The 27,500-nt window shown below is 37.2% G+C and overlaps 2 protein-coding genes across 2 annotated transcripts in view; both read right to left on the bottom strand.

The window, feature by feature from the left end:
• dusp10 (dual specificity phosphatase 10) overlaps positions 1–1,033 on the bottom strand; it is a 15,282-nt gene extending 14,249 nt beyond the window's left edge. The window contains exons 1-2 of the mRNA XM_067384488.1: positions 829–1,033; positions 1–250 (exon numbers count right to left, since the gene is read on the bottom strand). The exon at positions 1–250 is cut by the window's left edge and continues 565 nt beyond it. Coding sequence (XP_067240589.1) covers positions 1–195 — 195 coding nt within the window. The 5' untranslated portion in view covers positions 196–250; positions 829–1,033. The remainder of the gene's footprint in view (positions 251–828) is intronic.
• An 8,552-nt stretch (positions 1,034–9,585) lies between these two features.
• On the bottom strand, positions 9,586–17,647 carry taf1a (TATA box binding protein (TBP)-associated factor, RNA polymerase I, A). Its single transcript, XM_067383324.1, has 10 exons — positions 17,404–17,647; positions 17,152–17,318; positions 15,847–15,960; positions 15,551–15,749; positions 15,205–15,320; positions 13,521–13,679; positions 13,373–13,439; positions 12,836–12,959; positions 10,325–10,479; positions 9,586–10,133 (listed from the first exon to the last, which is right to left on the bottom strand). The coding sequence occupies exons 1-10, from the start codon at positions 17,507–17,509 to the stop codon at positions 10,054–10,056; spliced, it is 1,287 nt and encodes a 428-aa protein (XP_067239425.1). The 5' UTR covers positions 17,510–17,647; the 3' UTR covers positions 9,586–10,053.
• Positions 17,648–27,500: the final 9,853 nt, after the last annotated feature.

The following is a 27,500-nucleotide window of genomic DNA, read 5'->3' as shown; positions in this document are numbered from 1 at the left end:
GCTGGACGAGGGCATATACGAAAGCTTGGTCGCCTGGATCTTCACCACGGTGGTGCTGCTGATGACCGTCGTCTCGCCGACGGTGCCCACGGTGGCTTCCAGGTAGCTGGTGTCCAGGCGGAGTCGGAGTTCCTGAGGTCGTATCGGCCTTGGCAGCGCCACCACAATTCTGTCGTCTAGAGGAGAAGGAGGCATGGAGAGACCACAGAGGGCGGGCACACCACGGAGAACTCGGACGTCCAGACGATCGCTGAGGAACACATGAGAAGTCACTTTCTAGCAACTGCGTGGCGGAACGGACAGTCTGTACTCGTCGTGCACAGGCCCCCCGACCGAACCCGATTTTACACAACGGCTTTCAACTTACACTTAAATTACCCCAAACACTCAATCTGCAAATGTGTAGACGTGTAGAACTTGCCCGAGACTCTCAATGTATTGCTGACCCCATTAAATTCAAAAGAGCACACAGCCCATTCCCAAACACAGCATGTGGACGTGCTGGGAATGAAATATGAAAAGGTTCTGCATCTATGGCTAGACATCATCATTATTTCATGCGGTGACAATGCATGCAATTTACAGATCATTTTCTTATGCACAGCACAGAACCTGTCAAGGAGGCATCACAACTACAGCCTCACACATGACTGATGAGAGCAATGCACGGAAATTAAGTTTGATTTTTTGGGAAACTGCCATGGTATAAGCATCTAAACGTTAAATATGAGATAAAAAGGCATCATATTGGTCTATATTATGGGTGTGTGGTCTTATGCTCAGCAATTCAAACAACTCTTAGTAGTTAAATATGACCATCAGACTTACATTCAACGCGTTTCTCAGCAATGTCTTCCTTCCGATGCGTGCAGTGACAGTTATCGATCAGTCTGAGCCGCTCAGCCGGTCCCGGCGCTGCAGACCCGCAACATTTTCCTCCCGTCCTGCTTTGCTCTCTCCTCACTGATGTAGCTGGAGTTTGTAGCGGGTCCGCACAAGTATCACTTCAGACTGACACGAGCCTGAACCAATGGAGCTCCGCACTGCTGTTAGTCATGCAGCGATGGAGAGCAACACCGGCCCAGAAATGGGAGGAGAGTGGAGAGGCGCGTGCGGAAGCGCAGGGTGATGTCATTGAGAGCCAATCAGAAGGCAGCTCGGCGAAGCCGGTTTAAAGAGACGGGACGCAAGTGTGAATGCACTGAAATAATGATGATACCGTGTTTAAAAATAACATAAAACAAAACAAAGGATAAAGTAACAGTGCTAAAAATAAAATAAAATACATAAATGTATATCAACACCTAAAGGCAAAAATAAAAGTCAATAAAAATAAAATATAAACTGAATTTACTGTATAATTTGGCCATTTAGAAGGCAGTTTGGTGAAACCAGTTTAAAGAGATGAGATGCAAGTGTGAATGCACTGAAATAATGATGATACCGTGTTTAAAAATAACATAAAACAAAACAAAAGGTAAAATAACAATGCTAAAAATTTAATAAAATACATAAATGTATATCAACACCTAAAGGCAAAAATAAAAGTCATTAAAAATAAAATATAAATTGAATTTACTGTATAATTTGGCCATTTTGAAGTAATTTCGGTGAAACCAGTTTAAAGAGACAAGTGTGAATGCACTGAAATAATGATGATACAGTGTTTAAAAATAGCATAAAACAAAACAAAAGGTAAAATAACAGTGCTAAAAATAAAATAAAATATATAAATGTATATCAACACCTAAAGGCAAAAATAAAAGTCATCAAAAATAAAATATAAACAGAATTCCCTGTATAATTTGGCCATTTTGCAAGTGTGAATGAACTGAAATAATGATAATACTGTTTAAAAATAACAAAACAAAAGATAAAATAACAATGCTAAAAATAAAATAAAATACATAAATGTAGATCAACACCTAAAGGCAAAAATAAAAGTCAATAAAAATAAAATATAAACAGAATTTACTGTATAATTTGGCCATTTTGAAGTAAGTTCGGTGAAACCAGTTTAAACAGACAAGTGTGAATGCACTGAAATAATGATGATACAGTGTTTAAAAATAATATAAAACCAAACAAAAGGTAAAATAACAGTGTTAAAAATTAAATAAAATATATAAATGTATATCAACACCTAAAGGCAAAAATAAAAGTCATCAAAAATAAAATATAAACTGAATTTACTGTATAATTGGCCATTTAGAAGGCAGTTCGGTGAAACCAGTGTGACCAAGTGTGAATGCACTGAAGTAATGATGATACTGTGTTTAAAAATAACAAAACAAAACAAAAGATAAAATAACAGTGCTAAAAATAAAATAAAATACATAAATGTAGATCAACACCTAAAGGCAAAAATAAAAGTCAATAAAAATAAAATATAAACAGAATTTACTGTATAATTGGCCATTTAGAAGGCAGTTCGGTGAAACCAGTGTGACTAAGTGTGCATGCACTGAAATAATGATGATACTGTTTAAAAATAACATAAAACAAAAACAATATGTAAAATAACAGTGCTAAAAATTAAATAAAATATATAAATGTATATCAACACCTAAAGGCAAAAATAAAAGTCATTAAAAAATAAAATAAAAACAGAATTTCCTGTATAATTTGGCCATTTAGAAGGCAGTTCGGTGAAACCAATTTAAAGAGACAAGTGTGAATGCACTGAAATAATGATGATACTGTTTAAAAATAACAAAACAAAAACAAAATAACATGAATAAATGTTCCTAGGCAAAAAATAAATTGGTCATTAAAAATAAAGTACAAACAGAATTTACATAATTTAGCCAATCAGAAGAGACAAGTGTGAATGCACTGATAAATCATAAATAAATACAGAGTTTGAAAATAAAAGTAGATAAATGTTTTCAATGTCAACATCTTAAAAGCAAAAATTAAAATAGACAAAAATAAAATAAAAACAGAAAGAGAATTTACTGTATAATTCAGCCAATCAGAAGACAGTTTGGTGAAGTTGGTTTTAAAGTGACAGAACACAAGTGTGAATGCACTGAAAAAATGATAGAGTTTAAAAAAAGATTAAAAAAAATTAATTAAAATAATAAAATAAAATACATCAATGTTGGTGAATGGGTTCTTATGTCAACACTTACAAAAATAGTCATGAAAAATACAAACATTGTGAAAAACCATTCATATTTTCAAACCTCATTACATTATAACTCTTTGATTCATGGCATGTATTTCTGATGCATATTTAATGGCAAATGACTTACTGCTCTGTTAAACATTCAATAATGTTGAACTTATTAATGAAAGTTATTATTACAGGTTCTTATGGATCCACTGTGCAAAATAGCACTGATAAGTCGACAGAGTTTGTCTCTGATTCACTCGTGTTGAGTAGAGTCCCATTTAAAGCCCATGACTGCTGTTCACAGTGTAGTTTATAGCAGTCGTGAGGCCTTGTTCTCTCATAAGGGCATGGTGACAGTCACTTATCTAGTCTCAAATGTTATAACATGTCTGTTATTATTCATCTATGACTAATGAGATGTAATGTTATCTTTATATATATGATCTTACAAGCAGGTGAGTGCTACTTTAATGCAGTCAGTGGCATTTTCACCACAGGTTCTTATTTTAAATTTCAACTGGCCTATTCTTATGTGTTTACACTAGAAAGTATGATACATATATTAGAATTTTCTGTTTAAATGAGTTAATGTTTCTAACTTTATACGCTCGTCTCTCCTAAAAATGCTCATCTTGTTTTATTGCCCCGGTACAAACATAAAATTATATTTAGATGCATGTATGTGAGTATCAGTCAGTGGAAAAACTGACGTCATGCGGTGTGATATTTAGAGCCCTGAAGAAGAGGAAACGAACAACCACTTCCTCTTTTGCAGAGGTGTTTTGCTCAGTCCCTTTTCACAGTGAGATCAGCCTCGTTATTCTCCATGGTGATTCTCATTAAACTCTCAGTACTGTAATACAGTCATCTGAATTTGAATATGAATTCAATACAGCAATGCTCAAAATTCTTTACTTATTACTGTAATGCTTGGGGGCCGGTCACTTTTAAATATGTAAATATGTGTAAAGTGTACACTATAGGTCAATAAATAATTAAGATTTTTTTTTTAAATATATTTTTAAAATATGGTCTCTTATGCTCGCTGAGGCTGCATTTGTTTAATCAAAAATGCAGTAAAAACAGTAATACTGTGAAATATTATTACACTTTAAATAATATTATATTATATTTCATGCTAATGTATACTGAATTTTACATTATGTTGTACTATCAATAGATTTGCATTATTGTAATACAGTATATTATAGTCATCATTAATAATGAGAATTCCCAAAGCTAAGATATCTGGTGGCCACATTACATAAAGTGAATTTTGGGGGAAATGCATGAAAACAATGACATTTAAAATAATAATAATAATAACAATAATAGTCCTAAAAATATGCTCCATTTTGCTCCAAAAAAAAACAACAACAAAAAAAAAAACGCAAATATTAAAATAGTGTAAAATTAAAAGTGTAAACGTCTCTCGTTTTTATAAAGTAAGACTGTCCAAAGCCCACTGACTTTAAACATTTAAACAGACCGGGGAAAGTCACGTGAGTGGAGGCAATGCCTCCATCGTGCTATGACTGAATATGATTGAATATGATTGATTCGCGCGATAAATCCCACCTCTTGATTTCGTGTGCATTCTCAAATCGACCTAAATGAAAACAATCATAATCATCAGTAGCCTAACCATAATCCTTGTGAGGTGTAAAATACTGTAATTTCTTTCTCACTTTGCAATCTAATACCGTGCCCTAACCAGATGCGATAAGATTCCAGCGACGAGCAATTTGACTGTCGAGAAGCGATAAAATCAATCAAAAACCACAGCCAATCAGAAGAGAGTGTGGGCGGGCTTTCCCGTCAAGAGCACAGCAGACACAATGAAATAGGCAAGTACAGTAAAATTCATATATTACATCATTTAAACATTATTTAAAGTTCATATGTAGTGACTGAACCGATCTTTGTCTTAGAATACACTTGTTTGTTCGCATTGAGGTGACAGTTTGAACGTTCTCGTGCCCAGTTATTTATTTTCAAGATCTGAGGTGAATTAGCCAGTGTTGTTTTCTTTACAGCTAAAAAGCTGGGAACACAGAACGATATTCAAACTCACGTTAGACGCTTTTAACATTAAATAAAGCACATAAACAGTAGCCTACCTGATATTATCATTGCCATACTTTGTGTTGCTGTTCCAGCCGCGATGTCGCAGAGAAATAGAAACCGTTTCTAAAATAGAATAATTGCGTGTCGCCGTCGCGGCTGGTTAGGACAAAAACTCTGATTAACATGGAAAAGATACCCTTTATCACGTGTCGCGGCGTCACATCGCTTCTGGTTACGACACGGTGTAACGGTTACTTTTCTTAAATAAGACCGCCTCGATGATGTATACAGCCTTCAAATGCGACCTCTGGAGAACGCAGCCTTCGAAATGAGACTAATGATGTCGTGTCATTCTGTCATTTATTACTCACCCTCATGCCGTTCCACACCCGTAAGACCTTCCTCAATCTTTTAAAATTAAGATATTTTTGTTGAAATCCGATGGCTCAGTGAGGCCTGCATAGCCAGCAATGTCATTTCCTCTCTCAAGATCCATTAATGTACTAAAAACATATTTAAATCAGTTCATGTGAGTACAGTGGTTCAACATTAATATTATAAAGCGACGAGAATAATTTTGGTGCACCAAAAACAAACAAAATAACGGCTTATTTAGTGATTGTCGATTTCAAAACACTGCTTCAGGAAGCATCGGAGCGTTATGAATCAGCGTGTTGAATCAGCGGTTCAGAGCGCCAAAATCACATGATTTCAGCCGTTGGCAGTTTGACAATCATGATTCGACACACTCAATATGCTCCAAATCAGTGTTTTGATATCGGCAATCACTAAATAAGTCATTATTTTGTTTTGTTTTTGGCGCACCAAAAATATTATCGTCGCTTTATAATATTAATAGTGAACCACTGTACTCACATGAACTGATTTAAATATGTTTTTAGTACATTAATGGATCTTGAGAGAGGAAATGTCATTGCTGGCTATGCAGGCCTCACTGAGCCATCAGATTTCAACAAAAATATCTTAATTTGCGTTCTGAAGATGAACGAAGGTCTTACGGGTGTGGAACGACATGAGGGTGAGTAATAAATGACAGAATTTTCATTTTTTGGGTGAACTAACCCTTTAATGTGAAGACTCATTTAAAAATAAGTAAACAACTCAGCCATTTACATATCATCGCTTTATTTCACGTCAAAATCAAACTCAAAATGGTCTGAAAACATGTTAACTGTGTGTTTTTAGTGCACAATCAGTTTGGTAAAATGAATCTTTGTGTCTGTGACCAGTGTGTACAAGCTTGATGACTGCTGAAAATAAATCAACTATTAAAAATAAAGTTTAATCAAAGCGAAGACTATAGAATAACACAAGGCACGTCACTTGTATTGTTTTGAATGGGAGAAAGCTCCGGTTCCTATAGAAACAGTCAGATGCGCGCCTTCAAAACAAAGGCACAAAAGATGCGCATTTAGGACTGCACATGCGCATTAGCTTGATCCAGCCTGAAAAATACAGTTTTTAATCATGATTTGAGACAACAAATGCCTCATAAATGTAGTTTCTAAACGCTCAAATCATCACACACACAAAAAAAAAAAAAAAGGTACTTTTCAGGCTGGATCAAGTTAATGCGCATGCGCGTCCCTAAGTGCAGTTTTATTGCACACCCTCCAGCCAATAAGAATCGAGTATTCAGACAGACCATGGAATAAATATAGCTATAAATAGAATATTTGTATGGGACAAAATGTGACCTGGATTCACCAATTAAATCTTCTCAGATTATGCAAAATGCTACAGATGGACCTGCAAGAAATACTTGAAGTCTCTGAGCTCTACATTGAGAAACATTCAGTATTTCAGGATCATCATTACTTGTTCTGGGAGAGTTAGTCTGCTTGAACAAAGCGTCCATCAACATCTTGCTCAGCATAAGTGTTCAGATGGTCACGATGAGCAACACAAACCTGCTGCACGTGACGAGATGCTGTTTTGGATTTCAAACACAAAGAATGGAATTATAACATCAATCTATCTGAGCTCTAAATCTATTTATACAGCAGGTTTAACTTTAGTTCATACATCAGACAAGACAAAAGGTGCAGTTTCTTTCTGTTGAGTGATTTTAGAGATAAAGTTACTCTGAATATTAGATCTGCATCATCTCTGTTGAAGAAGATCATACAAGGAATAAAAGACCAAAGATGAAGAACAATTCAAATTAGGCCTACAATTAAAAATAAAACTTGAACAAAAACAATTACACTATAGAAATGTTAAATTTATAGTAAAAAACAAAAAAAACAAAAACATTTTGGTGACTGCAACTAATACAAACCAATATATACTTTATATTACATTGTTAATAAAATCAAACTAGTTAAAATATAAAACCTACTAGAATAAGAATTCATATTTAATAAAAAAAATATATATCTGAAACTTTTAGAAATGTAGTCAGGTACTGTTAACCTGAAATTTAGATAAATACATATATACATACCATACACACTTTTTTGTTATATATTTTATTTTTTCTTATATATATAATTTATAAATATTTTTATTTTTTAATTTTACAATAATTTTACAATAATGTTTTGCTAAAGTTAACAAGTTACTCATAAGTTATAAATATTTATAGAAATGTTTATTTAATTACTTTTTATTTAATCAAATTTAATATATACACCATTTAATTAAATTTAATATGTATTTATTTTTAATTAAATTTTATATTATATAAAATAAAATTTTAAAAACAAAAACAAGTTTCTAAATAATAAAAAATTATATTGTAATAAATTAAAAAATAAAATATTTATATAATAAAAAATGTTAATAAACAAGTGTATATATATATGTATGTGTATGAGTGTGTGTACATTATATATATATATATATATATATATATATATATATATATATATATATATATATATTATATATATATATATATGAAATTTTGTTACTCGTGTGCATACATATATACATATTTACACATACATACAGTCCAAAAGTTTGGAACCACTAAGATTTTTAATGTTTTTAAAAGAAGTTTCATCTGCTCACCAAGGCTACATTTATTTAATTAAAAATACAGTAAGAACAGTAATATTGTGAAATATTATTACAATTTAAAATAACTGTGTACTATTTAAATATATTTGACAAAGTAATTTATTCCTGTGATCAAAGCTGAATTTTCAGCATCATTACTCCAGTCTTCAAAGTCACATAATCCTTCAGAAATCATTCTAATATGCTGATTTGCTGCTCAATAAACATTTATGATTATTTTCAATGTTGAAAACTACTTTTTTTTTCAGGATTCCTTGATGAATAGAAAGTTCAAAAGAACAGCATTTATCTGAAATACAAAGCTTCTGTAGCATTATACACTACCGTTCAAAAGTTTGGGGTCAGTAACAATTTTTATTTTTATTTTTTTGAAAAGAAATTAAAGAAATGAATACTTTTATTCAGCAAGGATGCATTAAATCAATCAAAAGTGGCAGTAAAGACATTTATAATGTTACAAAAGATTAGATTTCAGATAAACACTGTTCTTTTGAACTTTCTATTCATCAAATAATCCTGAAAAAATATATTGTACACAAATATTTTGTACAATTGTACACATTAAATGTTTCTTGAGCAGCAAATCAGCATATTAGAATGATTTCTGAAGGATCATGTGACACTGAAGACTGGAGTAATGATGCTGAAAATTCAGCTTTGATCACAGGAATAAATTACTTTGTCAAATATATTCAAATAGAAAACAGTTATTTTAAATTGTAATAATATTTCACAATATTACTGTTTTTTGCTGTATTTTTAATAAATGTAGCCTTGGTGAGCAGACGAAACTTCTTTTAAAAACATTAAAAATCTTAGTGGTTCCAAACTTTTAGACTGTACTGTATATATATATATATTTTATTTATTTTTTTTTTTGTTATATATTTTTATTATATATATAATTTATAAATGTTTTTATTTTTTAATTTTACAATAATTTTACAATAAAGTTTTGCTAAAGTTAACAAGTTATTCATGTTATATTTATAGAAATGTGTTTTTATTTAATTAAATTTAATATATTTATTTTTAATTAAATTTAATATTATATAAAATTTAATTTTCAAAAAAAAAACAAGTTCATATAAATATAACTTATGAGTAACTTGTTAATTTTAGCAAAAAATTATATTGTAATAAATAAAAAAAATAAAAATATATATAATAAAAAATTAATTAACAAGTGTATATATATGTATGTGTATGAGTGTGTGTGTATATATATATATATATATATATATATATATATATATATATATATATTTTATACACACACACATACATATATATACATATTTACACATACATACATATGCACGCACACAACAAAACATAATATATACATTTTATATATAAATATGCCATTAAAATATTTTATGTTTTATGTAAAAAAAAATATTAACTTCATAGGAGAGCTAACCCACTAATATAATGTCTTAAAACGCTGAAAATGATTAAGTTAGGTTCTTTTTAGAAATGTTCATCTTCACACCAGGCTTTGGTTCTGGAAAGCAACAGGCTTCAGAAATGCAGCATTTGCGCTCCCTGCTGGTCACAATCAAGACTGACAGTCCCTTCTTTGCATTTCCATTATTTTAATTCAAAGTGAAGCTCAACATGAGCAGATACTCTGAACTCTTAAAAGAATGGCACTTCATGACAAAAAGGTTGCAAACCCCTGATATAAACAAAGAGTCTTGAGTCTTACATTGAAAAGTGAAACAAATCTGAAAAAAAAATATATATATATTTTACACGTTTATTATAAAATATATTTAGACTTCTTAGTCTTCTTCATCTTTTTCCTTCTCCATCTTTTCCTATTCCTCCTCCCCGACTGTGCATTCCTTTGTTTTTCTTTTAGACATACATCTCCAAACAACTTTACAGTATGGTGAATCTGTGAACAGAAAACAAAATGCACAGGAACATATGAAACGTCATGATCAAAAGACAAACCCGGTTTTAATTCACGTCAGGAATCATCTGATTACAGAATCCACACATAAAATGAGACCCAAAGGATTCTGTTCTGGTTCTACTGAGGACACTGAATGGAAACGGTCTGGAAAAAGATAATCATGTACTTACCTTTTTCACCAACTGCCTTCAAAAATTCTTTCTTGAGCTTCACAAGGCTCATGTTCTTGACAAGGTCCGTCTTGGAGATGTAGCTTCTGAAGTGTAAGGGGAACCACAGCGGTCGCCTGGATTTCCATTCCTTTATTACAGTCTCCTTGCATTTTCTAAATAAGTACAAATCAACATCAGAAGAAACATTAAAGGGGTCCTATGATGTTTTTTCCATGTTCATCTTTCTTTAGTGTGTAATGTTGCTGTTTGAACGTGAAAAAGTTCTGCAAAGCTTTAGCGGTCACATTTGACTCTAGAATACTTTCATATACAGAGGAGTTCATGGTCAACTCAATGACTGCAGGGTGATTTGGCTACAAAACAAGCCCAAAATCATCATCCCTCCACCAGCATGCTTGAGGTGTTTGTTCTGATATGCTTCATCAAACTTAGCATTGTGCATTAAGGCCCAAACATCTCCACTTTGGTCTTGTCTGTCCAAAGGACTTTGTTCGCATATTACATACTAATATTATGCTTTATAAATTATGCAGAATTACAGCATTTAAATGGTTCACCTTTTCCTATGTTCTCCTTGCTGTCATATAGTGTCTCTCTCAGTGAATGGGACACAGATTTTATTAGTAAAATGTATAAAATGAATAATAGGTGTCAAATAATGTTCTTAGTCTTTTGTTCCTGTGGGGGAGACTACAATAATTTACTATGAATTAAATGGAAATCAAATTCAATACAATTTATTGCGTAACCAAAATACCAATAATGCCCAAAAGAAAAAACTTAGGGTGTGACTTTTAATTATAAACAAGCCCGAAATACCCCGGGACTCTTATTTTGAAATGTCTGTACTATTGCAGGCTGATCTTACAATCGTCTAAAACATTTTGTATAAAGGCCATGAAGCAGTCTGAAGCGCTGAAGCTTGTAGAACGAGCAACAGCGCCCCCTTGTGACTTTGCAAAATGCAGCGCCCATGGGAATGTTAGCGGGAGTAAACAGTTAAGTATAAGACAGTAATAAAACAGTATAAGAGGATAAAAATAATAAAAGCAAAAATATGTCTCCAAATATACTTGGGCGGCCGTTATTATACATGGGCGGCCCACCCAAGTAAAGTCTATGTGTGGGAAACACTATAAGTTGCAGCAAATATGTATGTTTGTATCATAGACTGTAAAAAAAGATGGACGACGCAACGTCGCTTCCTTCCATTGTATTGAACTGAAGCCAAAATGGGCTGATGAATGGGCGCTGACACGTTACGCAATACGTCAAAAAAAAAAAAAAAAGTTTGGAGCCTGGGCATGCGCAGAAGGAATCGTCAGTGGAGCCGGAGGCGGAGTCGCGATATCAAACTTCCGCCCAGACGACTGCGTCATCATTCATGTATTTTAAATAGACTATAAAAATTATACACAATTTAAAAGTCTACCTATAAAATAATAGGCTATTCAGTTTCTAGAGCAATAATATTTTTGAAACAGCAAATTCAGTAGATAAACTCAATATAATATGCCACTAGAAACAACTCTAAATCGTCAGAAACGGTCCTGCCATTTTAAATCAAGTTCAACTAACGTTACAGGAGATCGATTGCTGTAATTAGAGTAAGCTATCATTAGTTTTGTCCTGCTAATTATTATTTTATACCCATAAAAATAATAAGTAACTGCCAGATAACGATCACCTGCTTTTTCCCGACATGGTTAACATTAGGTGTGTTATCTTAACTAATAACATTTATTAATTAGCTTATAACGCCCACATTTGATGTTACAGAAAAAAAGTTCAGTGATCCGTCAGATCCTGTAGGTCGGTTAGTACAGTTTACTGCTGAACAACTCAGTTTGTTGGTGTTAATGACAAAGAAATCGAAAATTAGCAGTTAGTTAATACATCTTCAATCTCCCCTCGAAGCTCCGACAGTCCTCAGACAAGCTGAGCTGTCAATCAAGTTCGAATCATGACGACACGCCCCGTTTTTATAGCATCAAATTGCTAGCTAAAATCTAAATCATCACAAAAACGAACAATTGAATATATATCAGCGTGATAACAACTACCTTAAATGACCAAAACCATCTTTCAGAAAGTTTTATTTGAAGCAGAATTTATTTTTAAGTTTTCACTGAAGTCTCATTCGACTGCATTGAGAGGGCGGGGTTTATGACCTGTACTGCATCCAGCCTCCAGGGGGCGATCAAAGAGCCCGTGGCTTCACTTTTCAGAACGTATGAGAAACACCCGATTTATATATGTTTAGGATTGGCAAGTGTTGTTTACAATGATTTATACTTATTTTTCATTCCTGTTCTAAATACCATTAAATGTAAATGAACTAAAATACATGTTTATAATAATGTTTGTAAATGTTTCATTGATTCTGATATAAGATAAACTTGCCTTGCCAGTGTTTTTTTTTTTTGTTTTTTTACTTATACACCTGACAAAGCAATTTTTACTCGTGCAACTTATTTTCTCAATATTACAGTATTAACCACAACTTACTTCCGTTTGAACATCCTCACAATACCCAGAAGACAGGACCAAGCCTTTAAGTTAGATTTCCAACTGACAAACTCCAGAAGGTTCATTGAAATGGAGAGAGCATCTTCTAGATCACTCATTAGCTCTGAAAAAAAAGGAGAAACTGATTTAAATCGAAGCTTTTTACTTTACACATTTCAGCTACTGGTGGGTGATGGATCAAAAAAACAAAAAAAAACAACAGACTTACGCTTGTTTCACACATACATAAACATAACATTTACCTTTTTTTTAATTTCAAATCCAAAAGTTCTTAATGAACATAACTTGTCGTCAGCATTGCGATTCTCTTTGTATAGTCTACACTATATAAAATGTAATATATAAAAGTAATACTTTAGTTTAATATATTACATTGCTCAAGCAAGTAGCACAGCATTTAAACATGGGCTATATGTTAAAATCACAAGAAGGAGGATCCTGAGCCACCCAGAACATCCTTATAATCACACAGCAACATGCTAAAACCAATCAGAAAAGTCTAGTTTTCATACATACTGGTGTGCTTCAGGAGAGAGCAGAGCTCCAGCATCAGTTCATGACTCGGAACTAAACTTTGCAGAACCTGAGCAACAGAAACCGGAATAAATTAATCATTTTAATGAGGAACTTTATGCACGATCTGATTGGCTGAACCATTTCATACCTTTAATGAACCGATGAGTTTGGCTTCTGGGGCATTGTGTCTCTTGAGGAACTGGTACAGATACAAATGAGCATTGGGATTGATTGGAAAATTCTCGTTGTAAGCGTAATTCTCCAGAATCTCCAGAGCGCCGTCCTCATCGTTGTAAAACTCCAGCATCTGCAGCGGATGACACATCAAGACAGCATGAGATAATGCAAAGTCCACTTTATATTGACAGTGTTACCATTTACTCACCCTCATGTAATTCCAATTAAAATTAATGCATGTACATTCAATTAAAATACGACTTTCTTTCTCTCTTTATAATGCATTTTTGGAGCTTTTTTGATTGTATAAAGCTGTGTGAAGACTCACAAGGGTCATTTTGGTTTAACCCTAGTGCGGTCTTTGTTTGGGGGTCTTTGGGGTCTCCACAGACCCCAGGCAACAAAATGTAATTTTGTAACAAAATAATTGTTTGTTTTTTTTAAACAAATGTAATTTTAGTATGTTTTTACTTGACATTTGTGCAGTTTTTGGAGGATTTATCATATCTTTTAAATTTATATAAATGTTTTTTTGAGTAGGTTTTTATACAAAAACAGCTTTTTATGTAAAATTCACTTTATAAAAGACCTACATTTCTGGGGATAACATGGATAATTTGACATGCTTTAGTGTGAGATTTTTGCCCATCTTTTGGAAAATGCAGTTTTAAAAGTAAACAAATATCACTTTATCCAGTAGATGGCAGCAGAGCTCCACTATTTGCTGTTTGTTTGACTGAAAGACATCTTTTCACAAGTATTTTTCAGTTGGATTCATATCTAAATGAAATCACAATTATAACAATAAAAGATACTTTTTGTCAAAGTTCAATATTGTAATTTTAAAAAATCCGTTTTTCAATACTATTACATTATGATGAGACTATTACATTAAAATTCAACCTCAAAATCAAGATTATTGAAAAACATTATTTTTTCAGTACAAAAAAATTCTAAACTTTGTCAAAAAGTAATTTTTATTGTCATAATTGTGATTTAATAATATTTAGATATAAATCCAACTGAAAAATACTTGTGAAAAGATGTCTTTCAGTCAGTCAAATAGCAAATAGTGGAGCTCTGCGCCATCTACTGGTAAGTGATTTTTTTTACTTTTAAAACTGCATTTTCCAAAAGATGGGCAAAAATCTCACACTAAAGCATGTCAAATTATCCATGTTATCCCCATGAATGAAAGTTAGAAATGTGGGTCTTTTATAAAGTGAATTTTACATAAAAAGTTGTTTTTGTATAACAAAATATTTACTTATACATTTATATAAATTTAAAAGATATGATAAATCCTCCAAAACCTGCACAAATATTAAGTAAAAACATTAACAAACATAGTAAAATTGCATTTGTTTTTTAAAAAACAATTATTTATTTTGTTGCCTGAAGACCCCAAAGACCCTGAGTGTGACTTTTTTTCCACACTAACATAAAAACAAGATATCACTGGAATTGTTTTATTATTTTTATATCTAGAAAATGTTAACAACTGTACAAATGTCATTTGGACAAAGATAATTTTTTTTTTTAATTTTAGCAAACATCATTTGGGGTCTAAAAATACCCCAAAGACCCTATAAGGGTTAAACAAGCCATTTAAACAAAGAAATGATAAAACTGCACAAGTTAAAATGGTGTCTCACATCAATGAAACTCAACACAAACGGGTCCCAGATTCCAGGCTGACTGATGATTTCCTTCAAGGTCACAGAAGCTTGTCTGAAGTAGCTGTGCATGTCACAGTTAGTGCTCATCTCATCTGATACCAGAAACAACAATGGAGAATATGAGGAAAATAAGCATGAAAACATAAGCCCAAAAACAACATCAAGACTTCATTAAAGGGCGTAATAGGTCTCCTTTAAAAATATTCAAATAGATCACACAGAGAAAACTGTGATTCATAATTTAAGACGGGTGCAAGAAGGAAAACATTTCTTTTACTGTCAGTTTATTGTTCCACATAACTCAGATAAAATATCTTCCTACCGGTTACAGGAACAGAGGACTTCTTCTTACACCAGATCAAGTAATCTAGGAAACCGCAGTAGGCTTGGATGAGTTTTTTGGTGTCGCCCTGAGCGATCGAGACAGTGCCATGTCTCCAGCTCTGTCCGATGGACAACTGCCGCTTGGCTTCATCCATCTGCCCGTTCAGCAGGAGATAAAAGCTATGCTCCAAACAGATCTACAACATTCACATGACATACTGATCAAAATGCATGCCTTGAATGCAGTGTAAATGTTGTTAAAGGGAGGTTTGTGCTTCTTAATGCAATGCAAACCTTTGAGAAGTTTTGGACTCCATTGTTTTTCATCTGTTCATATACAGCGTTGAAATCTTCAGCGCTGGCGTTAGGGAGATGACGCAGAATTTCGGTGCCTATCCTCCACACGATCTGTTGGACACAATTATGCAATCAGCAGCAACACTTCATCCGTATAGTAGCAAACACACACGCGACAAATAGGAGGATCCAACAGGAAAATACAAACAAGTCGGCAGGTGCGCCGACTGATACATCCTCGATTGATACATGTTTTGGCTTAGGATATTTTCTTTCAAATTAAGCCATTTTCACATTTCTGTGAGCTTTCGTTCGTAAGTAGTTTTGTCGCGGATGTACAGAACAGGAAATGCGTTCTCAAACGGAGAAACACGCGATCTCCAAACCATCTATTAAAGTGTGCCAGCAATTTCTGAGGATGTCAATGGTACATAAATCATGCTTTTGCAGGGACATATGTCTTCATTCAGAAACCGAAAAATTTTCATGAGCAGAATATGTAGCGCCTCCCATCCAATGAATCGCAATAATCTTTGTGCTTTGTTACTTTTGATTTGAAGCATTTCAAATTACGTCTATCTTATTATGAGATTCATAAAATAAAATACCGTTTTGTCGCTGTTTAATGTGGCGTGACAGATCGCTTTAGCGCCTCAGTTAAAGAGAAGCATGTGATCATCCTCTCCTCTGCTTTAATACAGTTACAGCGCGAAATAAACATGCATGAACATCTGAAGGTATGTTAAAATATACAGTACAACTTACTGGAAAATATAAAAAATACTTAGAAAAGACTACTTAGAATACAACTTACTAAAAAATATAGCTATGCACCGTTACATATTCATTATCATTTTTAATGTTCTTCAATATTTAATGCATGTTTGAATAAAACAGCCGCGGTTTAAATGTTTACATTTCAAAAAAACGAGTTGGAGTAGAAATATGATTATGTAATTCTAAACTTTATTTATAATAAAAACATAATTGAGTGTAATTTAAGTGTTTGCATAGAAATAAGTTATTTTAACCTTCAATATTATTATAGTAGTACCAACTGACTCTCATGTGTAGTTTACAGCATTAGTTGAGAATTTTTTCCCCTTGTTTTGCCATGTACTGTAACTGAAATACTACATCCAAAATAATCGAATCGGAATCGAAATGCGAATAGTAATCAAATTGTGAAAATTGTGTCAATACCCAGCCCTAGAGATATACATGTTGTGTTTCTTCAATGCATCAATCAAGCATTTTAGCAAGTCTCTAAGAAGCTTATAAGCTGATTTGACAGAGTTGTACCTCAGAAGTGGTTGGATGCAGTCCTAAGGAACTCATGGCATCCAGTGTCTGAATGCAATTGTTGTAATATACCGCAGCCTCCTTCCAGTTATGTAGCAGCATCGCATCTCTGATCTGCTGTAGACACTTTCTGTTCGTCTTGAGAAAGCTCATCGCTGAGGGTACACCTGAACATCAAAACATCAGTGGGTTTGAGTTGCCTTGACCACATAAACACCAAGTAAATATGATGAGATAACACCAGAACATCACCTTTGTCGTTCGTATGATAGTGGATGTAAACAGGCATTTGAAGCCGTTCCTGTTCATCCTCTTCAGCATCATGTGCGATATTGAGCTCAGCCTCTATATCATCCATAGCTCACTGCTTTACCAATACTTTTTTTCCTCTTGAGAATATTATGAAGACGACATGAATAAAATAAATTAAACTTTTCTATACACGCTTTACGATCGCATGTCTCAACGCGTGGACGTTTGAAGTAAACACAACTGTTCCTCGTCAAAAAAGTGGTGATTATGAGCGGCGCACAGCGCCACCTGCCGCACTGGAGGACAGTACCGGCAACGCACAGGTTGATACCTTTTTACAGGTTGATGCATCGATTATTAGACAAGTTGCGCCTTCAAGAAGTGCAAAATATATTTATTTTTGGATCTGAAGCTCTATATGTATATTTATTTTATTTTTAACTAATAAAAATATTAATTTAATATAGGAACAAACCCACTAGTATAATCTATTAAAATGCTGAAAATGATTAAGTAAGGTTCTTTCTACAAATATTCATCTAACTTCACACCAGGCTTTGGTCAAAGACTATGTAGAAATACGGTTCATTTCTATTAGTAATTAACGTTAGACCTTAAGCAACAGCTGTTGATGGAACGGCAACGGTGAACGGAAGTAAACTGTCAACTGCTGTAGCTAAAGAACGCAAAAATCGCTAAGCAACAACAATAAGGACGGCGTAACGTCATCCTTTGACATAGTAAAACATACATTTAATTTAAACAAAAGCAAGAGAATGGTTGCTTTTGGCATGAAATGACATTCAGATATAATTAAAATACCACATAACAACATAATATTTACTTTTCTAATCTCTCAAGTATTATCGACTAATTAGATTAAAACAAGAGCGCACGTGACATCAGCGTCGACCGTTATGACTGCGGTTACTTACGCCCACTGAGTGGCAGCATTGGTTGTCTATGGTTTTCAGCGTGAATACCGCGAAAAACACACAAAACACATCCAAAGCGAAAGCGGGAATGAGCTTTGCGATTGATTGTACAAATAAATTTGACACAAAATCTGGGGTATATTTTTAAAGACTGCTAAGTATACAGAAAAAAATAAATTGATAACTGCACTGGACTCCAGGCAGAGAAACATGGATTTGGAGTTATCATTTTGTGTCAAAATGTTGGATTTTGAAATCATACCGTATTGTATTGTTATATATTGTATTGACAAATAATCAAATATTTACCATCTTATATTCTGCATAATTGGGTGTTTTTAAATAAAATCTGACAAAAACTATACAAGTGTTAGGGCTGGACGATATGACGAAATATATAACATTGAAGTGATCTCTCTGATTTAGACCAACATTGGCAGATTTGCTTTATGTATTTCCCCGGCGTCGAAATCACGCACATATAACGTCAGGAAACACGATTCCCGGCGTCAATATCCATGGATTAGGCTTCTTTGACATGTCATAAGGAACACTTCCGAGCCCAACCTTTAGTGTAATCGTTTGTTTTACTCGCGTTTTCACAGTTTCCCCTATTAAATCGAGTCATGCAGCAGGTTCTTTTGCCACTCAGTCCAGCTGAGGGAGCGCGTTCCGGCGGGAAAGGGACCCTCTATATGGCGGAATACATCCCGCCTTAAAAGAGCCAATCGCTGATCGAAGTCACTGCAGCTGCAGTTAGAAGCTACGGTCGGTTACCATAGAAACCCGAGACTCAAGCTTAGGACTGCATATGCGAATCGGCTCGTCTAGCCTAAAAAATAAGCTTTTTAACGCTATTTGAGCTTAAGAAACAAACATTTATGGTACAGTTTGTGTCAGATTTTGTTGCTGATTTGAAATATGTAATTTAACTGTGAGTTCACCAAGCAGTTTTTGAGATTTAAGGATTCCCCCATTCAAATAGATAGGACTTGGTCTTGGATGCCCGAAACAGAGTAGTAAATATGGCCGCTGAGTGAACAGACTTTCCTGGAAATGGGCTTTGCTTTGGTTCTGGAAAGCAACAGGCTTCAGAAACTCAACATCTGCTGGTAACAATCAAGACTGACAATCCATTCACTGCATTTCCATTATTTTAATTCAATGTGAAGCTCAACATGAGCAGATACTCAAGCAGGGGCCACACCTATGGCACATTGATTAACTCAGAAACTCTTAAAAATTACATTTCATGACAAAAAAGTTTGCAAACCCCTGATATAAACAAAGAGTCTTGTGTCTTACATGAACAAGTGAAACAAATCTTAAAAAAAACTCTATTTTACATGTTTATTATAAATTGTATTTAGACTTATTAGTCTTCTTCATCTTCTTTAACTTCATAATTTCCTTCATCTTTTTTCATCACAAGTTCTGTTGAATTGTGTTGGTAACGACAGAACTTGCAATCATATTTGGCCCACGGGTCCCTGAGCGTTACAGACAGACAACGTCAAATAATGTCTTTTTTGTACATTCAAGCATGAAAACATATACTAGATCCCAAAAAACTAAATCAAGTTGGTAAAAGGGCATAAATAAGTTCACTTTAAAATGGGATAGAAAAAAAAATGTCATTGGTAAGAGAGAGAACATTCATCATTTAAGACAGATGCAAGAAAGAAGACCCATTTTTTACTGTCAGTTTATTGTTCCACATAACTCAGATAAAATACCTTCCTACCGGTTCCAGGAACAGAGGACTTATTTTTACACCAGATCAAGTAATGTAGGAAACCACAGTAGGCTTGGATACGTTTTTTGGTGCCACCCTCAGTGATCTCAGGACAGTGCACAGATGTTCCTGCAGGATTTTGTCCATGAGATGCTGGAAGGTAGCGGAAGCCCCAAACCACCCAAATGGAAGAGTAGTAAATCTGTGTAATCTGAACGGCATTGTGAAATCTGTTTTATCTCTGGAAAAATGGCAGTATCAAATGGTGTCAAATAAAACCGAACCTAACCGAGCTCGCAGCTCATCAACTTGGATAAGCATTGAATTTCGTTGCAACATTCACCTTTCTGTAAGCTATCCCCCAGCCAAGACAGGTGTTATTCATCATGCACTTGACCTACTTCTCACAGCTCATCTCCGTAGCAGACTTTGCTTTACAACTCTCCCTCGCCAAACTTATATAGTGCATTTAAGAATTATTACTAAACAAAATCAAGCAACAAACTCTTGACTTTGCAAGTAGTGGTTATGACTGACGGGATGACTGAATTATCTAATGAAACAACTATTCATTTCAAACCCCAGAAAAACTGACTTTAAAATATACAGGCCCGGTTTCACAAACAGGGCTTAGCCTAAGCCAGGATTAGGCCTTAGTTCAATTAGGATATTTAAGTAGCTTTTATAAATGTACACTAGAAAAAAAACATTAATGATGAGACAAAACAATGGCACTGACATGTTTTAAGATATATCAGTACAGGTTGATTTCAGTTAGAAAGTTCAAAGTTTGAACTAAATTGTCATATACAATATGCTAGTGCAAGTATATAACAATTAGTTCAAACTTTGACCTGTGGAGGGCAGTAATACATTTAGTGTCACGAATACGACCTCTGTGGCTCCCTCTGATCGCCACCTGAGGGCACCATCTCCTGAATATTAACCATCCCCGGACTACATTACCCACATTCCTTTGCTCTCTTGATTAGCTCACCACCTGATCCATATCTTCCTGGACTATAAAAGACTCATACATCCACTGCCAGTCGCGAAGTCTTGTTCTGCCCCGGCCAACAATTCTGAGCGTTATTTCCCTGTGTTAGTTTCTCTTGTGTATGACCCTGGACTGTTCTGATTATTCTTGTTCTGCCCGCTGCCTGCCTTGTGTACTGTTTGCCTGTCTACTGGATTATCCTGCTCTGTCTGCCGCCAGCCCTGACCTTCTGCCTGTCCCCGATTCTGAGTTTGTCTTGCCTCTTATACTGCCTCTGCCATTGTTTGACCCCTGCCTGTACGACTACGATTTCCTAATAAAGCTGCACATGGATTATTCAGAGTCTGCCCCGTTACAGAAGACTTCGCCAGACCAAGATCCAGCGGCTTTACAGCGTCTGTCGACTGAGCTTTCTACTCAGGCAAGTGTTTTAGCTGTTCACCAACAGCAACTTACTCGTCTCACCTCGATCACAGAGGAGCTTGTCAAGACCCTACAGAGCATGCGCTCCATGCCAGCTGACGCCAATCCGCCATCAACCACGCCACCCACGGCATCTGTCACACCTGTCGCTTCCACTAGTAGCCCCCGCCTAGCCTTCCCGGAGAAGTACGACGGCTCACCTGCTCGATGCAAAGGTTTCCTACTACAATGCTCTCTGTTCCTGTCTCAACAACCGGCTCTGTACGCCACTGAAGTGAGTCGCATAGCTTTCGTGTGTTCCTTACTCACCGGGAGGGCATTGGAATGGGCCACCACGGTGTGGCAAAACGGCCAATCTTCGTTCACATCATTAGAGGAATTCCTACGACACTTCCGCGAGGTGTTTGAGCACGCTGAGGGCGGCAAGGAGGCTGGTGAGTTGCTTTTGGCTCTTCGACAGGGCAGACAAACTGCGGCGGATTATGCCCTGTCATTTCGCACACTCGCGGCACAGACTTCATGGGTTGATGACACCCTTAAACTGCTCTTTCGTAAGGGATTAAATACGGAGTTGCAGTCGGAGCTGGCATGCCGTGATGAGGGACGCTCTCTCAACAGTTACATTGAACTGGCTATCCGTGTTGATAATCTGATCCGGTCACGCCGACCAGCCCGTTATACATCAACCACATCCATGCCTCTACTCACACCTGCCGCGGCGGAGGCTGAACCCATGCAGATCGGCTCTACTCACCTGTCTTCTGAGGAGCGTGAGAGGCGGATTCAACAACGGCTGTGCCTCTACTGCGGTCAGCCTGGCCACATGAGATCCTCGTGCCCCACTCGTCTTCCCAGTCGCACTTCATCTACGGTGAGTTCCTCTCCTGCCTCACCTAATATTGAAATTCCGGCTGAATTGATGTATAAAGATGTATCCATGCACACGCTTGCCATGATCGATTCTGGGGCCGCAGGCAATTTCATGGACCGCAACTTTGCCAAGTCTAAAAACATTCCCCTAATTCCTTGTAATTCTGTGTTGTCAGTGGCAGCGTTAGACGGACGCCCCCTGGGGACTGGACAGGTGAAGTTCACCTCCGATGACATCATCCTGCAGGTCGGTTCACTTCATAGAGAGACATTACGTTTCTTCATCATCGACTCCCCACAAAATCCTATCATCCTCGGATTACCCTGGCTGCGCAGACACAACCCACAGATCTCCTGGGCTGAAAATCAGATAACTCACTGGTCCGAGGAATGCCATAAGACCTGTATCCAGTCCCCCACGCGTCCACACACTGACGAATCTTCATCTATCTGTGACCAACTACCCAGTGACTATACCGATCTCTCAGTTGCATTCAGCAAGAGCCAGGCAGCCCAACTACCACCCCATCGTCCCAGTGACTGTGCCATCGATCTCCTTCCTGGTTCCATACCACCTAGGGGCCGCATCTTCCCGCTGTCACAGCCTGAATCGGAAGCTATGCAGCGCTACATCGAGGAGGAACTGGCAAAGGGCTTCATTCGTCCATCAACCTCTCCCGCATCCGCTGGGTTCTTTTTTGTTAAGAAGAAGGACGGGGGCTTAAGGCCCTGTATTGACTACCGGGGTCTCAACGAAATAACAGTAAAATTCCGCTATCCTTTACCTCTGGTCCCCGCAGCCCTAGAACAACTACGATCAGCCCGCTTCTTCACTAAACTAGACCTCCGAAGTGCCTATAATCTCATCCGCATCCGGGAGGGGGATGAGTGGAAGACAGCTTTCTCAACCACCACTGGGCACTACGAATATCAGGTCATGCCGTTCGGCCTGGTCAACAGTCCGTCCATTTTTCAAGCATTCATAAATGATGTATTCCGGGACATGCTCAACAAGTGGGTCATCGTATACATTGATGATATCCTGGTCTACTCCAACACCCTCACTGAACACATCCAGCAGGTCCGCGCTGTCCTCCAACGACTCATTGATCATCATCTATACGCTAAGCTTGAAAAATGTGAGTTCCATCAGACTTCCACTTCATTTCTGGGTTACATCATCAGCGCGGACGGGGTGGCCATGGATGATCAGAAGGTTCAAGCAGTAGTGAGATGGCCACTGCCGGCTAACATTAAGGAGCTCCAACGTTTCCTGGGGTTTGCTAATTTCTATCGGCGTTTCATCAGAAACTTCAGTCTGGTCGCTGCCCCACTCACTTCGATGCTGAAGAAGGGAACTTCAAGACTCGTCTGGTCCAGTGTCGCTTCCGAAGCTTTTCAGAACCTGAAACAGTTATTCACCACAGCTCCCATTCTCCACCATCCTGACCCCGAACGCGAGTTTATTGTAGAAGTAGATGCCTCCAACACAGGCATTGGGGCGATACTCTCCCAGCGGCATGGCAATCCTCCCAAGATGTTTCCTTGCGCATTTTATTCACGCAAACTCACCCCTGCTGAGCAAAATTATGATGTGGGAGATCGGGAACTTCTGGCAATCAAGGCTGCCCTGGAACAATGGCGACATTGGCTGGAGGGAAGTAAACACCCATTCACAGTACTGACCGACCACCGCAATTTGGAATACCTGCGAGCCGCCAAACGTCTTAACCATCGCCAAGCTCGGTGGGCGTTGTTCTTTACACGCTTCGTGTTCACTGTGACCTACCGCCCTGGATCCAAGAATGTCAAAGCTGATGCTCTATCACGCCAGTTCGAATCTTCTCTTTCACCACCCACCAAGGAACCCATTCTCCCTTCGTCCCTCGTCCTGGCACCTATACAATGGGACATCATGACCGAGATTAACAACGCTCAAATCACAGATCCGTCACCAGCTGAATGTCCTGCGTCACTCACCTATGTACCTGCACCTCTGCGTCAGCGAGTCCTACACATGATACACACCTCACCCAGCGCTGGCCATCCCGGCATCACCGCCACTGCTCAACTGGTTAGTAACCGTTTCTGGTGGCCTTCTCTGCAATCAGATACCATTCAGTACATTCAGAACTGTGACATATGTCAAACCACCAAATCACCCCGACAACTGCCTGCTGGTCTTCTTCAACCACTGCCCATACCACAACGCCCATGGTCACATATCACCATAGACTTTGTCACGGACTTACCTAACTCTCAGGGTTTCACCACCATCCTCACTGTAGTGGATCGCTTCTCAAAGGCCTGTCGGTTCATTCCTCTGCCTAAATTACCATCCGCCCTAGAGACCGCTGAACATCTGTGCAACCAAGTATTCCGGTTCTATGGTCTCCCGGAGGACATTGTTTCTGATAGAGGACCCCAGTTCACTTCACGCCTGTGGGCAGCCTTCTTCCAGAGGTTGAATGTCAACATCAGCCTTACTTCGGGCTATCATCCAGAGGCCAATGGCCAGGCAGAGAGAATGAACCAGGAGCTCATCCGTTACCTCCGCTCTTACTGTCACCAGAATCAGACCGATTGGAGTCGGTATCTGTTCTGGGCCGAGTATGCTCAGAACTCGCTCCTGAAACCAGCTACGGGTCTCACACCCTTCAAATGTATCCTGGGATACCAGCCACCTCTGTTCCCTTGGTCAGGCGAACCCACCGATCTCCCCGCTGTGGACAGCTGGCTCCGCAGAAGTGAGGCAGTCTGGAATGAGGCTCACGTACACCTTCAAAGAGCAGTCAGACGTCAGAAAGCACAAGCTGACCGAACTCGCCGTCCAGCCCCTGGGTATCGTCCTGGCCAGTGGGTCTGGCTTTCCACCCGTAACCTTCGTCTTCAACTTCCCTGCAGAAAGCTCAACCCTAGGTACGTGGGTCCATTCAAAATCATTCGCCAGATCACTCCAGTCTCCTTCCGTTTAGATTTACCTCCTGAATATCGTATCTCACCCACTTTCCATGTCTCTTTGCTTAAGCCTGCAGGTGGTCCGAGAGGAGGGGAGAACCTAGAGGGGGTCGGTAATCAGAGACCTCCTCCCCTCATCATCGAAGGCGAGGAGGCTTACCAGGTCCACGAACTGCTGGATTCCAGGCGCCGGGGCCGCTTGCTGCAGTATCTAGTCGACTGGGAGGGGTTTGGCCCGGAGGAGCGGTCCTGGGTAAATGCTAACGATATTCTGGATCCCAACCTCATCACCGATTTCCACAGGACCCATCCGGAGCGACCGGCCCCTCGACCTCGTGGAAGACCCCGGCGCCATCCGCCTCCTCGCTTCAGGAGCCGCTCGCAGGGAGGGGGCTCTGTCACGAATACGACCTCTGTGGCTCCCTCTGATCGCCACCTGAGGGCACCATCTCCTGAATATTAACCATCCCCGGACTACATTACCCACATTCCTTTGCTCTCTTGATTAGCTCACCACCTGATCCATATCTTCCTGGACTATAAAAGACTCATACATCCACTGCCAGTCGCGAAGTCTTGTTCTGCCCCGGCCAACAATTCTGAGCGTTATTTCCCTGTGTTAGTTTCTCTTGTGTATGACCCTGGACTGTTCTGATTATTCTTGTTCTGCCCGCTGCCTGCCTTGTGTACTGTTTGCCTGTCTACTGGATTATCCTGCTCTGTCTGCCGCCAGCCCTGACCTTCTGCCTGTCCCCGATTCTGAGTTTGTCTTGCCTCTTATACTGCCTCTGCCATTGTTTGACCCCTGCCTGTACGACTACGATTTCCTAATAAAGCTGCACATGGATTATTCAGAGTCTGCCCCGTTACACTTAGAAGCGTCTACACTGCTGGAATTCAAATAGAGAAGAAGAAGAAGAGAGCTAGTTCAAGATGAGCATTTATTGTTAAAATGTATATAATTTTTATTTTTTATTTTTTTGGAAATGAGCGATGGTTTCTCTAGATAAGACTCTTATTCCTCATCTGGGATCATGTAGAACGTTTTGAAGCTGCACTGAAACTAATTTTGACTTTCAACCGTTTGGGCTCCAGTGAAGTCCACTATATGGAGAAAAATACAGGAATGTTTTCATCAAAAACCTTAATTTCTTTTCGACTGAAGAAAGGAAGACCTGAACATCTTGGATGACATGGGGGTGAGTAAATTATCAGGAAATTTTAATTTGAAAGTGAACTAATCCTTTAAGCCTTGTCTGTGAAACCGGGGGACAAAGTTATATAACTTAAATGTAGGTCACTACAGAGATTCTGCAGTTTTCATGTTATGTTTATTTACTGATTTATTTAACATCAATATCAAAAGAGATGTTAAATATTCCTTTAAAAAGACAAGATATTCCAGTAATGACAAATTAGAAAGGGTTGCAAGTTTTAGCTTTATTTATAAATTTGTAAATAAATTAGTTAAAAACGTTTAACAATTATCCTCGTGTAATTAATTCTTTCTTTATATCCGTCTGTTTATCACACTATATCCTGGGCACTAACCATCATCAACAACATAATTCACAATTGTTAGTGGGTAAGCTTCAATTTAAAACATGCTAAGTTAAATAAATTATTTGTAGGTCATCAAGAAGAATTGATTAAATCTGTTTGCTGCTTAGAAACAATATTATGTGACAGTCTATGGTCACAATAGAGATAATACATGTTTCTTCAATGCAAGACAAGATAATTTTAATATTGATTTCATAATTTGTCTCTAAGAATACTTGCTTTCCTCTTGAGGGTATTATGAAGACTGTGTGAATAAAATGCATTATACTTCTCAATGCACTTTACGATTGCACGTCTCAACGTGGGCGTGTGAACAAAACTTTGCCAAAAAAAAAAAAAAAAAAACCTTTTCCTCATCAAAACAATAGGTGGCGTGACTGGCTCACAGCGCCACCTGCCGCACGGGAGGATAATATCCCTCTATATCTATCTATCTATCTATCTATCTATCTATCTATCTATCTATCTATCTATCTATCTATCTATCTATCTATCTATCTATCTATCTATCTTTCAGTTGTGATGTTCCTTTCCCACACGTTATTTTCAAATACCTCTTGAAATAATATATGGGTCATTGACAAATAAGGTTTTTAAAAGTGTAAAAAGAACATAA

The sequence above is a fragment of the Chanodichthys erythropterus genome, chromosome 4 (assembly GCF_024489055.1).
Source record: "Chanodichthys erythropterus isolate Z2021 chromosome 4, ASM2448905v1, whole genome shotgun sequence".
Classification (NCBI taxonomy): Eukaryota; Metazoa; Chordata; class Actinopteri; order Cypriniformes; family Xenocyprididae; genus Chanodichthys; species Chanodichthys erythropterus.
This window is presented reverse-complemented; position numbering and strand designations above follow the sequence as displayed.

Coding starts and splice junctions, on each gene's coding strand:
- taf1a (XM_067383324.1), bottom strand. CDS start 17,509: ATGGATGATATAGAGGCTGAGCTCAATATCGCACATGATGCTGAAGAG. Junction 15,750..15,846: donor GAGTCCAAAACTTCTCAAAG/GTTTGCATTGCA, acceptor TGAATGTTGTAG/ATCTGTTTGGAGCATAGCTT. Junction 10,134..10,324: donor GAAGGCAGTTGGTGAAAAAG/GTAAGTACATGA, acceptor TTCTGTTCACAG/ATTCACCATACTGTAAAGTT.